Source organism: Arabidopsis lyrata (genome assembly GCF_000004255.2).
Source record: "Arabidopsis lyrata subsp. lyrata unplaced genomic scaffold ARALYscaffold_1, whole genome shotgun sequence".
NCBI lineage: Eukaryota > Viridiplantae > Streptophyta > Magnoliopsida > Brassicales > Brassicaceae > Arabidopsis > Arabidopsis lyrata.
In genome coordinates this window covers 9,255,901-9,268,364 of record NW_003302555.1, presented here as the reverse complement: position 1 = coordinate 9,268,364, position 12,464 = coordinate 9,255,901, and the positions used below count along the sequence as shown (strand labels likewise).

The following is a 12,464-nucleotide window of genomic DNA, read 5'->3' as shown; positions in this document are numbered from 1 at the left end:
CCGCCGAAGACCATCCACATCTCATTCACTTTACTCGTCACTAACTGACGACATATTAGTCCAAGAACAAGCTTACCTGAGAAGGAAGACTTGTTAGCAGGTATCCTAAAAAGGTCCCCAAATGGAGACTCGAGAAGAAACTTCATCTCCTCTTTTCCCTTAAGAACTTGCGCTATGTCAGAAAGGTACTCCGGTTTGGAGTACGCGTTCATCTTCGTCTTCACAGGGTACCGGTCTAGGGCAAAGAGTCTAGGTGGTAACTCTTCAACTATAAGATCTTCAGTCGGAGCCACGCTTGTACTGCCTGCAATTACAAGTGATATACAATTAAGTACGGATGTATGAATTCGTGTACGTACACAGTAATTATCATCATTATATACTCAACATCTGAATTTTGGCGGAAACAGAGATTTCCAATTCAACTTCTCAAATTTTCAAACTACAGATTTAGCAAAATCCGGCAACTTCTATCCCTTTAATCAAACAAGCTTTAAGATTCCGATACACCCAAAGAAACTACAAACGGAATAATATCGGAACTTACCCAATTCCTCCGGCGGATTTCTCGGAGGGATTTTCCTCCTCGGGGATACTCTGAGTTCCACCTTGTCCTTCTCGGGGCCTTCCTGCGTATGCTTCTTCCTAGAGACTACGTTGTTTGGTTTATTCCCAGCCATCGCGAAGGTTGGTATCTCGCCGGATGTTTCTCAGGTCGCCTTCGCCGGAAGAACTGGAACTTTCTCTTCGCCGGTTTTTCGAGTTCAATGCAATGCCTCAAATCAAGTAGCAGACAATTCGAACGGAGATGTCGAAAACGAAGATGGATGAATGAATTCCGAACTGATTTCTACTTCTCTCTCGAATCTCTCGGAGATGTCGAACGAAGATGATGAATTCTTCGTTTTCTTGAATTTTTTTTTTTTTTTTTTTTCAAAACAAAAAGTAACTAAACCGCGATATGAAACTAAACCGTAACGTAACTGTGCCGTTTGGTTTTTCGTCAGGGGCATTTTCGTCATTATATGGAATAACTGTCAAAACATGAGATTTGAATCTCACTTTGCCAAAACATGAGATCAAATCTTTTTTTCATGTTAAACGTGAAAATAACTTTATAATATATCTCTTTTAAAATCTGTTGACATATTCACATTGGATTTCCAAAAGTGGGTCATGCAAACGCGTACGTACAAACGGTCAGATATGTTCCAAACTATGAATCTATGATCTCAACCAATGTATGAGTAATGAACGCATCACAATTGAACACCGCTCATGCCTACATTACTTGCCATCGTTATATGGCGTTTCTGATTTGTATAACATTACACACGGTTCCTGGTTCCTCAGTGGAGTATGACGGTGACATAAAACAGCAAAAGTTATATACCCAAATTTGGATATATAATCTCTTGATTAGCGTGTGGAAAAAGAAAAAGAAATTAAGGAAAAGGCAGAGACGCAGAGCAGAGAGAAGGTCACAATCACAACGCAAATCAAAGTACAAGAGATTGTGACATAAAACAGCAAAAGTTGTTTTGACTTATGAATAACAAGAGATAGTAGCTGCTGATGAGCATATAAAATTGTTTTGACTTATGAATAACAACTTAATTATACTAATAGCTATTTTTAAATTAATTAATACATGTCCGCTATGTATTTTAATTTCTTTTTGTCAAAAAGAAAGTTTCCGAAAACATTTGTTTTGTTGTGAACTGTGTTTTTCATTAATAGAATAAGGGATATATATACAAGGATAATAGCATGATACAGAGAATAAGGTAAAACCCTAATGGGCCATGGGCCGGTTATGGAGTCCATCCATATGGTTTATAACACTCCCCCTTGGAAGACATAACCGTGCCCGATACTAAACCGGGATCTCTATAATGCGCTGGGGAATGTTGCCTCATTAAAACCTTACCAGGAAAACCCAGTGGGACAAAACCATGGTGAAGGAAAAAGAGTACAACACGCATTACTCCCCCTGATTTGAGCATCACTGTAGATCCTTAAGTCCGCGCATCCCGATCTGATGAATGAGCTTCCGGAACGTTGAAGTCGGCAATGATTTGGTGAATAGGTCGGCTGAATTCTCACTTGACCGGATCTGTTGAACTTTGACCTGACCGTCCTTCTGTAATTCATGAGTGAAGATGAACTTAGGCAGAATATGCTTCGTTCGATCCCCTTTGATATAGCCATCCTTTAGTTGATCAATACAGGCTGCGTTGTCTTCAAATATGATGGTCTTTGATGTAGTAGCAGTTGCGCCTTAAGGAAGGCTGCCTACGTACCCTTGGAAGGGATCAAGCCACACGTAGTTCCTATTCATTGACCATACCATAATCTGATCTTATGAATATCCTGCATTAGTAAATCAAACTAAACCAAAGCAAACTGGACCTTCTTTGGTTAGATCAGTATAGAATAAACCAAGTAAACAACGCAGGAATAATAGACTTTAAAACTTAATCAAACCTTCCTTTAAACCTTTCCAGTGCCTTTGGGTTGATCATGAACTAAATTTAGACAGGAGACTCACGGCAAAACAAATGTTTGGTCTAGTGTGTCTAGCCAAATTCATTAGAACTCCTATGGCACTGAGGTATGGCATTTCCGGACTGAATGGATCACTATCCAATCTGAGGCTTCTCACCACCATTGGGCCTGGTCAATGGGCGGGCCTGGTCCTTATTAAATCTCCTTGAGTACTCTTTCAGTGTATGCCATTTGATGCACAAGGATTCCATTATTCACGTACTCAGATTGTAATCCCAAACAGAACTTAATTATTGCCTAGGTCTTTCAACTGTTTGGTCGATTACCCAGAGGTTTAAATCATTCATATACACTGCTATGATTACAAATCCTTTGTTTTTAAACTTCTTGATAAAAATACATAGACTGATCGGATCGTTTTTATAGCCTTCTCTGATGAGATATTCGCTTAACCGGTTATACCACATACGTCCGCTTTGTTTCAGTCCATATAAGGATTTGTCCAGCCTTATGCAGTGCTGTTCTCGAGAATCTTTCTTATCTTTGAGCTCAATACCCTCTGGTAATCTCATATATTATCCAGTGGACTTATATAAATATGCAGGCATTACATCCATTAGCCGCAAATCTTTCTCTTTTATATAGCCAGACTTAGCAAAGATTTAAATGTCTTAGCATCCACCACAGGGGAGTATATCTCCTCTATTTCTGGTCTTTGTGTGAATCCTTGTGCGACAAGCCGTGTCTGATATATTACGCTTTCACTATGTTTATTTCACACTATCACAAAGACTCATTTGTCCCACTGGCTTTACATTGAATGGTGTCCTTTGTATTGGACCAAACACATTCTTCTTCTTAATGATTCTTAGCTCCACGTTTTATGGTCTTGTACCATTTTAATCAATCAGGTCTTTGAGTGCACTCTAGTATAGACGTGGGCTCCTAAATCCTCATTCATTTCAGTTGCTACCTTGTGCACAAATATTTTATCATTGATGTCGACATCTTTTCGGTTCCATTGTATTCTAGACATGATATAGTTTATAGAGATCTCTTTACACCTTCAGGACCTTGAGGTTTGGCGTCCCAAACCTCATTGATTGGTACCTTAGGGTTATGTCTATTAGCCGGCCATGTCTATGGTTTCTTGAACCTTCTCGGTTTCCCTTGCACCTTTCTTTGATTTCCGAGGGTTCTTGTCTTTGGAACCTTTTGGGTCTACCACGTTTCTTACGTGTTGTAGCCTCTGTAGCAACTTGATTGTGTTCCTTGTGAACATCAATACGTACTGGTGCATTACAAGCTGGTATGTATGATTTTGTTACTCTCTTTGGGTCATTATAGGAATCTTGGCAACTGTTTTAGCTAGCTTTTGTAGATATATAGTCTTTTGGATCTCTGATGGAGTCCGAGGATCTTGCCATGTGAAGGATGTTTGATTCCATATAAGTTCTTTGACCAGCTTGTTAGTCTCTCCACCCAGTGTTGGGAAAACGGATTCATTGAGATGACAATCCTTGTATATGGCCTTTGGCTCGAGATACTTAATGATGGTGGGAGAATCATTTTTAACGTATATTCCCATCCCCTTTTGAGGTCCCATTATCTGCTCTCTGTGGTGGTGCAATGGGTACATAGACTGAACACCCAAATGTCTTAAGATGGGAAACGTCTGCTCATGACCCGTTAGCAATTGGGATGGGGAATATCTATGCTCACTAGAATGGCCTGATGCGTATAAGCTCTTGTTGCATGTAATATTGCGTGTCCCCAATCAGCTATTGTGAGTTCAAGTATGGACATGTGCCACGGGGTATACTACTCTCCCCCTCATGGACATACTGTAGCCATAAAACGCTTGGGACATAATTTACCAGATTATCTAGACATATAGTCTTAAGTATGTGGGCTCACAGACTTATGGTCTGGGCCAGCAATCTAGCAAACACCAAGTTTCTAGTTGCTTTGACTGGTGATGGCCTTAGTATGAGTTTCCCTTGTGTACATGCTATACACGTGAGGTCCTTAAGGGGTGTGCCCTTTTGATTTTAATATCAGCTTTACGAATCATGTTAGGAGGTTGACCAAGCCGGTCATGCCATTAGTGAATCTCTTAGTAAACCCTTTTGTTTACTGTATTAGCCTTTATCATATTGACCTTGGCATAGTAAAGGTCTATGACGCGGGTATAGTCTCTAAGACCTTCTCATGGTCTTGGGTGCTCTTAGTAATATATGGGAATCCTTTGTTCCCTTCACCCTAAGTTTCAATGTGGAAACCATTCAAACACATTTCTTTGAAACTCAACAAGCCCCTTTGGGCTGGGTGAATATGAAGCATCTGAGGATGCGTGCCCTTGGGAATATGGGCCTGCCATGGGCCTGCCCTTAGCCTTCACTAAATTTAGCTATACCCGCAATTTGGCTAATGAACCATGTCTTTAGATATTTCGTTTATTGAATTCTCATAGTCATCTATCTCATGGTCGAAATCTTCTTCACCATCGTGATGAACTAAATGAGCTTCTAGATTCTTTTCAAACTCTCTTGATAGAGATCAACGAGATGCTTAGGTGTCATGCACGTCTTAGTCCAATGGTTTCCCCATTCCTCATCAGTGGCAAACAAGTTTATTTGAGTGTTGTGGTTTGGGTATACCGTGGCCTACCTCGATTACGCCCAAAGTCGGGTCGGTGGCCTTAACCATATGAATAGTTTCCTTGATCATATAAATTATAATTTCCACTTCTACCACGTTCATTCCATTTACCATGACTGTGGCCATGATACTTATCTCTTTGGACGTGGTTAGACTCTTTAGTCTCTTTAGGCTCTTTAGGCTCTTCAGCCCAACGGGCTTCTGATAATGGGGTAGGACCAGGAGGTCTCATTTCACTATTTGTAACTCATTGTTTTGCTCAGCAAGTATCATATCAGAATCAATGTTCTCATCAAGGTTTCTCCAAAGCCTCACTCCTTAGCACTCTCTACAGAGGAGTCCTCCCCAAAAACAAGAGTTTAGACTTGCATATGTGGTAAAAACCTTTTTCACGATATTGTTGCTGAGGCAATATATTGTTTGTGTGAAAGGTCGAGAATGCTTTCTCTAGCAAGTCTTTCTCTAGCAAGTCATTCTCAGTAACTTCCTCACCACGGAATCTCAGTATTGACACTATTTTAAATAGTGCTGAGTTATACTCATTCATGGATTTGAATTCCTGGAATCTGAGATTCTTCCGATCGAATCGGGCTTTTGGGTAATAGCACCGTTCTTTGGTGGTTATATTGAATTTTTTTATTTTTATTTTTTTTTTTGTTTTCAACTCTGTCCTGAGGTCCAGATGATTCTTAATAGTGAGGTACTGATTTTGAGACTCTCATTGAGGTGATGGCGTATGTCAGTAATCGCCTTATATCTTTCTCTTCTGGTGATATTGTTTCCTTCCATAATAGATTCACCAAGCCCTTTTTCCTTTAGGACAATCTCAGTGTCCAAAGCCTATTTTAAATAATTGTCACCAGAGGCATTGAGTGCCGTGTATTCATAATAGTTGATTTCTGATATCTATAATATATAGAGTTAAATGAGAACTCATGTAATCGGTTAGACCAAGTCATGCGGTATTTAAGACCGAGCCATGCTTGTCTTCAGCAAGTGTTTTCTAAACAATCATGTTATATATATATGGATGAAATCAACCCTAGAAGATTGATTTAGTATGCAACAACCAAACAATCGGATCATACTAGATTAGGATATTAGGATTTCGCGGTTAAGTTTTAGGGTTTTAGCATCCGCGATTTATAGTACTAGGGTTTTTTCAAGGGTTTCGGTTTTATGTGTGGAACTTTCTATTTATGGAAACTTTTCTTATATGGAAACTTTCTATTTCTCATCTAGAAAGAAATCCTAAACAAACGTGTACTTTAGGGTTTTGGAATATTTCCTTATGAAGGGGTTTCCTATTTTGGTAACTTTCCATTTTGGGAAACTTGCTATTTTAGGGAACCTTTTATTTTGGGAAACTTGCTATTTTACGAAACTTTCTATTTCTGGAAACTTTCCTTATATGGAACTTTCTATTTATGGAGATTTTCTATTTATGGAAACTTTCTATTTCTGGAAACTTTCCTTATATGGGAAACTTGATCCTAAACCGTGACTTAGGGTTTATTAAACCGGTTTAACCTAGGATTTAGGGTTTCGGTTTACTTTCGGTTTAACCTAGGGTTTATATTAAAACATTCAATCTATCATGCCATTAAACATCTTTCCATTCACTAACTTCTCAATTAATTCTCCAAACAAAAATCATAAATCAAATCACATGTGCCAATTTTCATCCAATTTTATTTTATCAAACTTTAATTGGATCATGTATATAAAGCATAATAAATAAATAGCACTTATCTTAATTGGAGAAGTGAAACAGAGACCCGAGATCTGATACGGAGATTGGAAATATTGGGACTTCCTACAAAATCTCAATATATATAATCCTGATTCCTGAGAAACTCAAAATTTTGCTCATGGAAACATGGCTATTACATTAGTAAAAAAAATAAAAAAAATAGGGTTTATGTAATATACTGCATAAAACAGTTCAGAATCAATAACATATAATCCGTGCATAAATCGTACAAAAATATAGACAGGATTGATAATAAATAATCCGTGCAAAATTTGTGCAAATCTACAGACAGAATTGACAACAGATAATCTGTGCAAAATTCGTGCAGAAATACAGACAAAATTGATAACATATAATCCGTGCAAAATTCGTGCAAAACTACAGACAGAATTGACAACAGATAATCTGTGCAAAATTCGTGCAGAAATACAGACAAAATTGATAACATATAATCCGTGCAAAATTCGTGCAAAACTACAGACAGAATAGATAACAGATCATCTGTGCAAAATTCGTGCAGAAATACAGACATGATTGATAACAGATAATCCATGCAAAATTCGTGCAGAAACAAATATGAACAGAAAACTTATCTCGATAGAGTTTAGAATTTTGTTTGCAGAGACGGCTAGGGTTTTGGTTTTGGTTTTTTTGTGAGAGAGATTTAGGGTTTCGGGATTTTTAATTTTTAGGGTGAGAGACTATCGTGCTGATAACGTGTTGTGAACTGTGTTTTTCATTAATAGAATAAGGGATATATATACAAGGATAATAGCATGATACAGAGAATAAGGTAAAACCCTAATGGGCCATGGGCCGGTTATGGAGTCCATCCATATGGTTTATAACATGTTTGACTAATTTATACTAGTATATACTACGTTTATTGAGTTTTATTAATGACTATTCATTTGGAAAATTTAATTAATACATGACCGCTATGTTCGTATTTTTTTTTTTTGGTGAAATTAAAATTGGTTACTAGCTAGAGGAAGTTGAATGACTTGATATATTTATTATATGCTATTCATTAATTAGTTGATATATTTATTATATGACATTCACCAGTCAAAAGAATAGTCATTTCATATGTAAATTGGGCCGGACACGAATTCTTCTTCTAAACCCATAATGGGCCTCTCCATAAAAAATTTTCTTTCTAGAAAAACGATGCCGTTTTACTAACACCAAACGTTATGATGTCGTCATCTTTGCAAGATCTAAACGGAAAAAATGCCTTAAAAACATTTAAAGAAGCAAAACGAAGAAAACACTGAGAGAGATAGAAATGGCGAGCTTAACTAGTAATAAGCCTAGAAACTTTGGTGCGTATAGTCACTACGCTACTCCCTGCACTCGCACGCACCAGATTGGAGCTCTTTTTCTCGTCGTCTCTACCTTCTTCGTCACTAGGCTTTTCGATCAGTGGTTCTCAGAATCCAATTCCGTTTCTCCGGTGATTGATCTCCGCCGTACTTCTTCTTCTTACGGAATCACGACTTATAACGGTATTCTACGGTGGCCGGAGCGAGGGTATGGGTCTCACCTTTCGCTGAAGATCTACGTTTATGATGAGAATGAGATCGACGGTCTTAAAGAGCTGTTGTACGGTAGGGATGGTAGTGTTAAGACCACCGCATGCTTGAAAGGTCAATGGGGATCTCAGGTGATTCATCTTCCTTTCGAATTTCACGATTCAATCTGGGAATTTCTGGAATTAGCAATGTAGTTAAGTGTGGATTTGTTAGGTGATTGATCGTATCTGTATGATTCTTATGATTTTGTATTGCTTATGAATATGATGATGATGATGATGATAGGTTAAAATTCACAAGTTGCTTTTGGAGTCCAAATTTAGGACGATTAAGAAAGATGAAGCGGATTTGTTCTTTGTGCCAGCTTATGTTAAATGTGTGAGAATGTTGGGAGGTCTTAATGACAAGGAGATCAATCAAACCTATGTCAAGGTTAACGAATTCATCACTCAGCGGATTCAAATTGTTGATGCTGATGTTTTTTTTTTTGTTTTGAATTACAATGATATGTATGGTTCACTTTGTTCTCTGATTCACTAGGTTTTGAGTCAAATGCCGTATTTCCGAAGATCCGGTGGTCGTGATCATATATTTGTTTTTCCGAGGTATGTGGCACTTAATCAATATATAAAGTTGTTTTGGGGGAACTGTATCGTTTTTATACTTACTTTGACATTACTTTTCTTTGTTATACTATTGTAGTGGTGCTGGAGCTCACTTGTTTAGATCCTGGTCAACATTTATCAACCGCTCTATTATCCTCACTCCCGAGGTACTTAGCTTGCTCTATTATCCTCACTCCCGAGTTACTTAGCTTGCTTGCTTGCTGCTGAGGAGTTTCTTCTATCTTGATGTATATTCGGTAGTAAAGGGGCCAATGTGAAAGTTCTTTGGTCCATATCTGTCTCTTCTGACTTTCAGAATTTTCATTGGACATTTTTAGGGGTGGTTTCGAGTAAACTAAATAGTCTATGTTCCTACTGATGGAATCATTGAGCTAGGTTCTTAGAGTTTGTTTTACAGAAACATGAATGCCTCAATGATTGTGGATGCAGGCTGACCGGACTGACAAGAAAGACACAACTGCCTTTAATACATGGAAAGATATAATCATACCAGGAAATGTCGATGATGCTATGACTAAAAATGGACAACCTGATGTTCAGCCTTTGCCTTTGTCAAAGAGGAAGTATTTAGCAAATTATTTAGGTCGTGCCCAAGGGAAGGCTGGTCGACTTAAATTGATTGACCTATCAAAGCAATATCCAGACAAGGTTAGTCTCACATTATTTCTTCAAAGACTACTCATACACTTTTTTCGTAATCCATCGACGATCTGCTTAAGCTATTACATGGCGATGTTTTATTTTCCTTGCTTGCTTCTCATGAGTGGTTTTGTGATCAGCTAGAATGTCCAGACTTGAAGTTTAGCGGAACTGAAAAGTTTGGAAGGACAACATATTTTGAACATCTGAGGAACGCCAAGTTCTGCCTCGCTCCTCGTGGGGAATCATCATGGACACTTCGTTTTTATGAATCATTCTTTGTGGTCTGATCTCTATTTTCTCTTTACCCCAACTTTCGATTTCACTTGCTTTATTACTTACCTTACGTTGTGTAATATTGTGATTTTGCTTGTTCAGGAATGTGTCCCGGTTCTTTTATCTGACCACGCCGAGCTGCCTTTCCAGAATGTTATCGACTATGCCCAAGTATCCATCAAATGGCCATCAACTCGAATAGGCGCTGAGTTTCTTGATTACTTAGCTTCAATATCAGGTAACATTTAGTTACTTCAGAACCGCTTTTTCTTTGCCAATATCAATGGATTTGCTCAGATTCTTGAGATTGAAGAACTTTTCCCCGGCATGACTTTCAGATAAAGACATAGAAGGAATGATAGCCCGAGGTCGGGAAATTAGATGTTTGTTTGTGTACGGTCCAGATTCTGCACCTTGCAGTGCGGTTAAAGGGATTCTATGGGAGCTTCAACGCAAAGTGAGACATTTCCAGCAATCGACCGAGACGTTTTGGTTGCACAATGGCAGTTTTGTGAATAGAGAACTGGTCCAGTTCAGTAGCTGGAGACCTCCTATGCCTCTACCTTGACCGGTTTCAACATTCCACTAGAATATCTTGTTTTTACGAAAAAATGAATGATAAAGTTGAGTACAGTTTTTTTGTGAACTTGATTTTTTGTACATACCACAAGAATCTCTTCAGTGAAATTTGTTTGAGTCAAATTCGATAGAAAAATGACTAACCAACAAAATTGATAGCTCTTCTCTTCGATGTTTACGGTTTATAGTACCATAAACAAAGCATCTCTCAGAGGAATGATCTAAGATTATGCAGATACTAAACTGGCCACGACAAGGAGGGAGAGTAATATGTTACAACTTACAATCTATGGTTTTAGAGATCAGAGTCATATCCGCATATTGGTCAAGCACAGTGATTGCTACATGTAATTTTTACCTGCAGATTGATCTAGATGGATCAAAGGACACTGAGTTTTGTTTCGACATTTGATTTGGCTGAATAGAAGGATCCAGATAGATGAAAGAGATTGTTGTCTATGTAAGGACAAAGTTTTGTTTCAGTAATCTACCGACAAGGAACCAATAATATAATCCCACGAAACAGAGTTCCACACGGAAATCAGAATGAGTCCAAAATCTGTTTTCTTGGAATGTCAGTGATGTTAATCCAAAAAACAAGCCTCCGTGTATACACAGCTCACCACAGTAAATACCAGGAACTTTCTATTTAAAGTAACTAACAACGATGTGGCTATGGAACATCAAAGATTTGACATCTTCCTAACACAATTATTCTGCTTTTGAACAATCGATTCGATTGTAAAAAATCCCATGGAAATCTTCTTGTATGAGTTTAATCGTTTGTTTTCTGCGATCTTTAGAAATCAGGAAATACCGAAAGCATTAAAAAGTTTATGAACTTGATTCCAAAGTTTGGAGGACGAACTTGTAACTCTGTGGTGATTGGAGATGATAAGGCTTACAAGTTTGGTGGTTACTATAAGTCCCTCAATACAGACGGGGATCATAAGAAGCCAAAAGTAGGTAAGAAGAGTGCAAAGACATTATTACTATTACACTCGAAGGTGCAAATTGTATTCAAAGAAATGCAGTTAATTATAGTAATAGGTCGAGAAGAGAGCCCTACCTATGAGGGCAAGCTAATATTTAATTCTAAGAATTTATAATCAACCTCTTCATAAAAATGTGTCCCCTATCGATGAGTGTAAGTGCCTTCTTTGTTTATCGTTTGATTCGATCGTATAAAAAAAAACTCTTTGAGCTTCGATTCAAATATACATCAAGAATATGAAGATCGGAACAGAGAGAGTGTGTATATTTAATGATCGTCACTACACTTTTATCTTTAAGGTCTAGAAGTTCTGTTGCATTTAACTCTTAACTGCCCAAAACTCTAAAATGAAGTTTAACTATGGATGTGTTTTTTTTTTTTGACATCTAGATTTATTATTTATTGCAAATTATAAGAACTGTTACATAGACGATTCTACAACGGACAATTCCTTTCGACCCATATTAGATCCACGACAGACGACACTTCCTTCTCCATGCTCTTGACGGACACCTTCAATGATCCACGACCTGACGACACTTCTCTCTCTGCGTAGAATCCTGGCGAACGGCTATAATTGTACTTCGCTGGAGATCTCATGCACAATTGCCTCCTTTAATCTGCAAATTTATTAATAAATCGTAATATCTGGGACTCGAACCCCAGACCTCTTGGTGTATAAACATTAATTAACCTTTGGTCAACCAATGGACCAAGGAGGCTTCCACAACTATGGATGTGTTAGTGCTACAAAGTTATATTATCTTATTTAATTTTTTAATCAAATAATATATACTAGTTTGTGAAAGCATAATAATAATCCATTTTTTGATCTACATCTAATGATACATTTTAGATTCTGATTTAACGTAAAACTGTGCTATCAAATATTG

General features: G+C 37.8%; 1 protein-coding gene across 1 annotated transcript; it reads left to right on the top strand.

Moving 5' to 3' along the window:
* The first annotated feature begins 8,101 nt into the window (after nucleotides 1-8,101).
* Nucleotides 8,102-10,735, top strand: LOC9329226 (probable glucuronoxylan glucuronosyltransferase F8H). The gene is made up of 8 exons (XM_002893119.2): nucleotides 8,102-8,588; nucleotides 8,743-8,889; nucleotides 8,998-9,062; nucleotides 9,160-9,229; nucleotides 9,513-9,731; nucleotides 9,863-10,006; nucleotides 10,101-10,236; nucleotides 10,337-10,735. Exons 1-8 carry the CDS (start codon nucleotides 8,211-8,213, stop codon nucleotides 10,564-10,566), a joined length of 1,389 nt encoding a protein of 462 aa, XP_002893165.1. The 5' UTR covers nucleotides 8,102-8,210; the 3' UTR covers nucleotides 10,567-10,735.
* The last annotated feature ends 1,729 nt before the right edge of the window (nucleotides 10,736-12,464 follow it).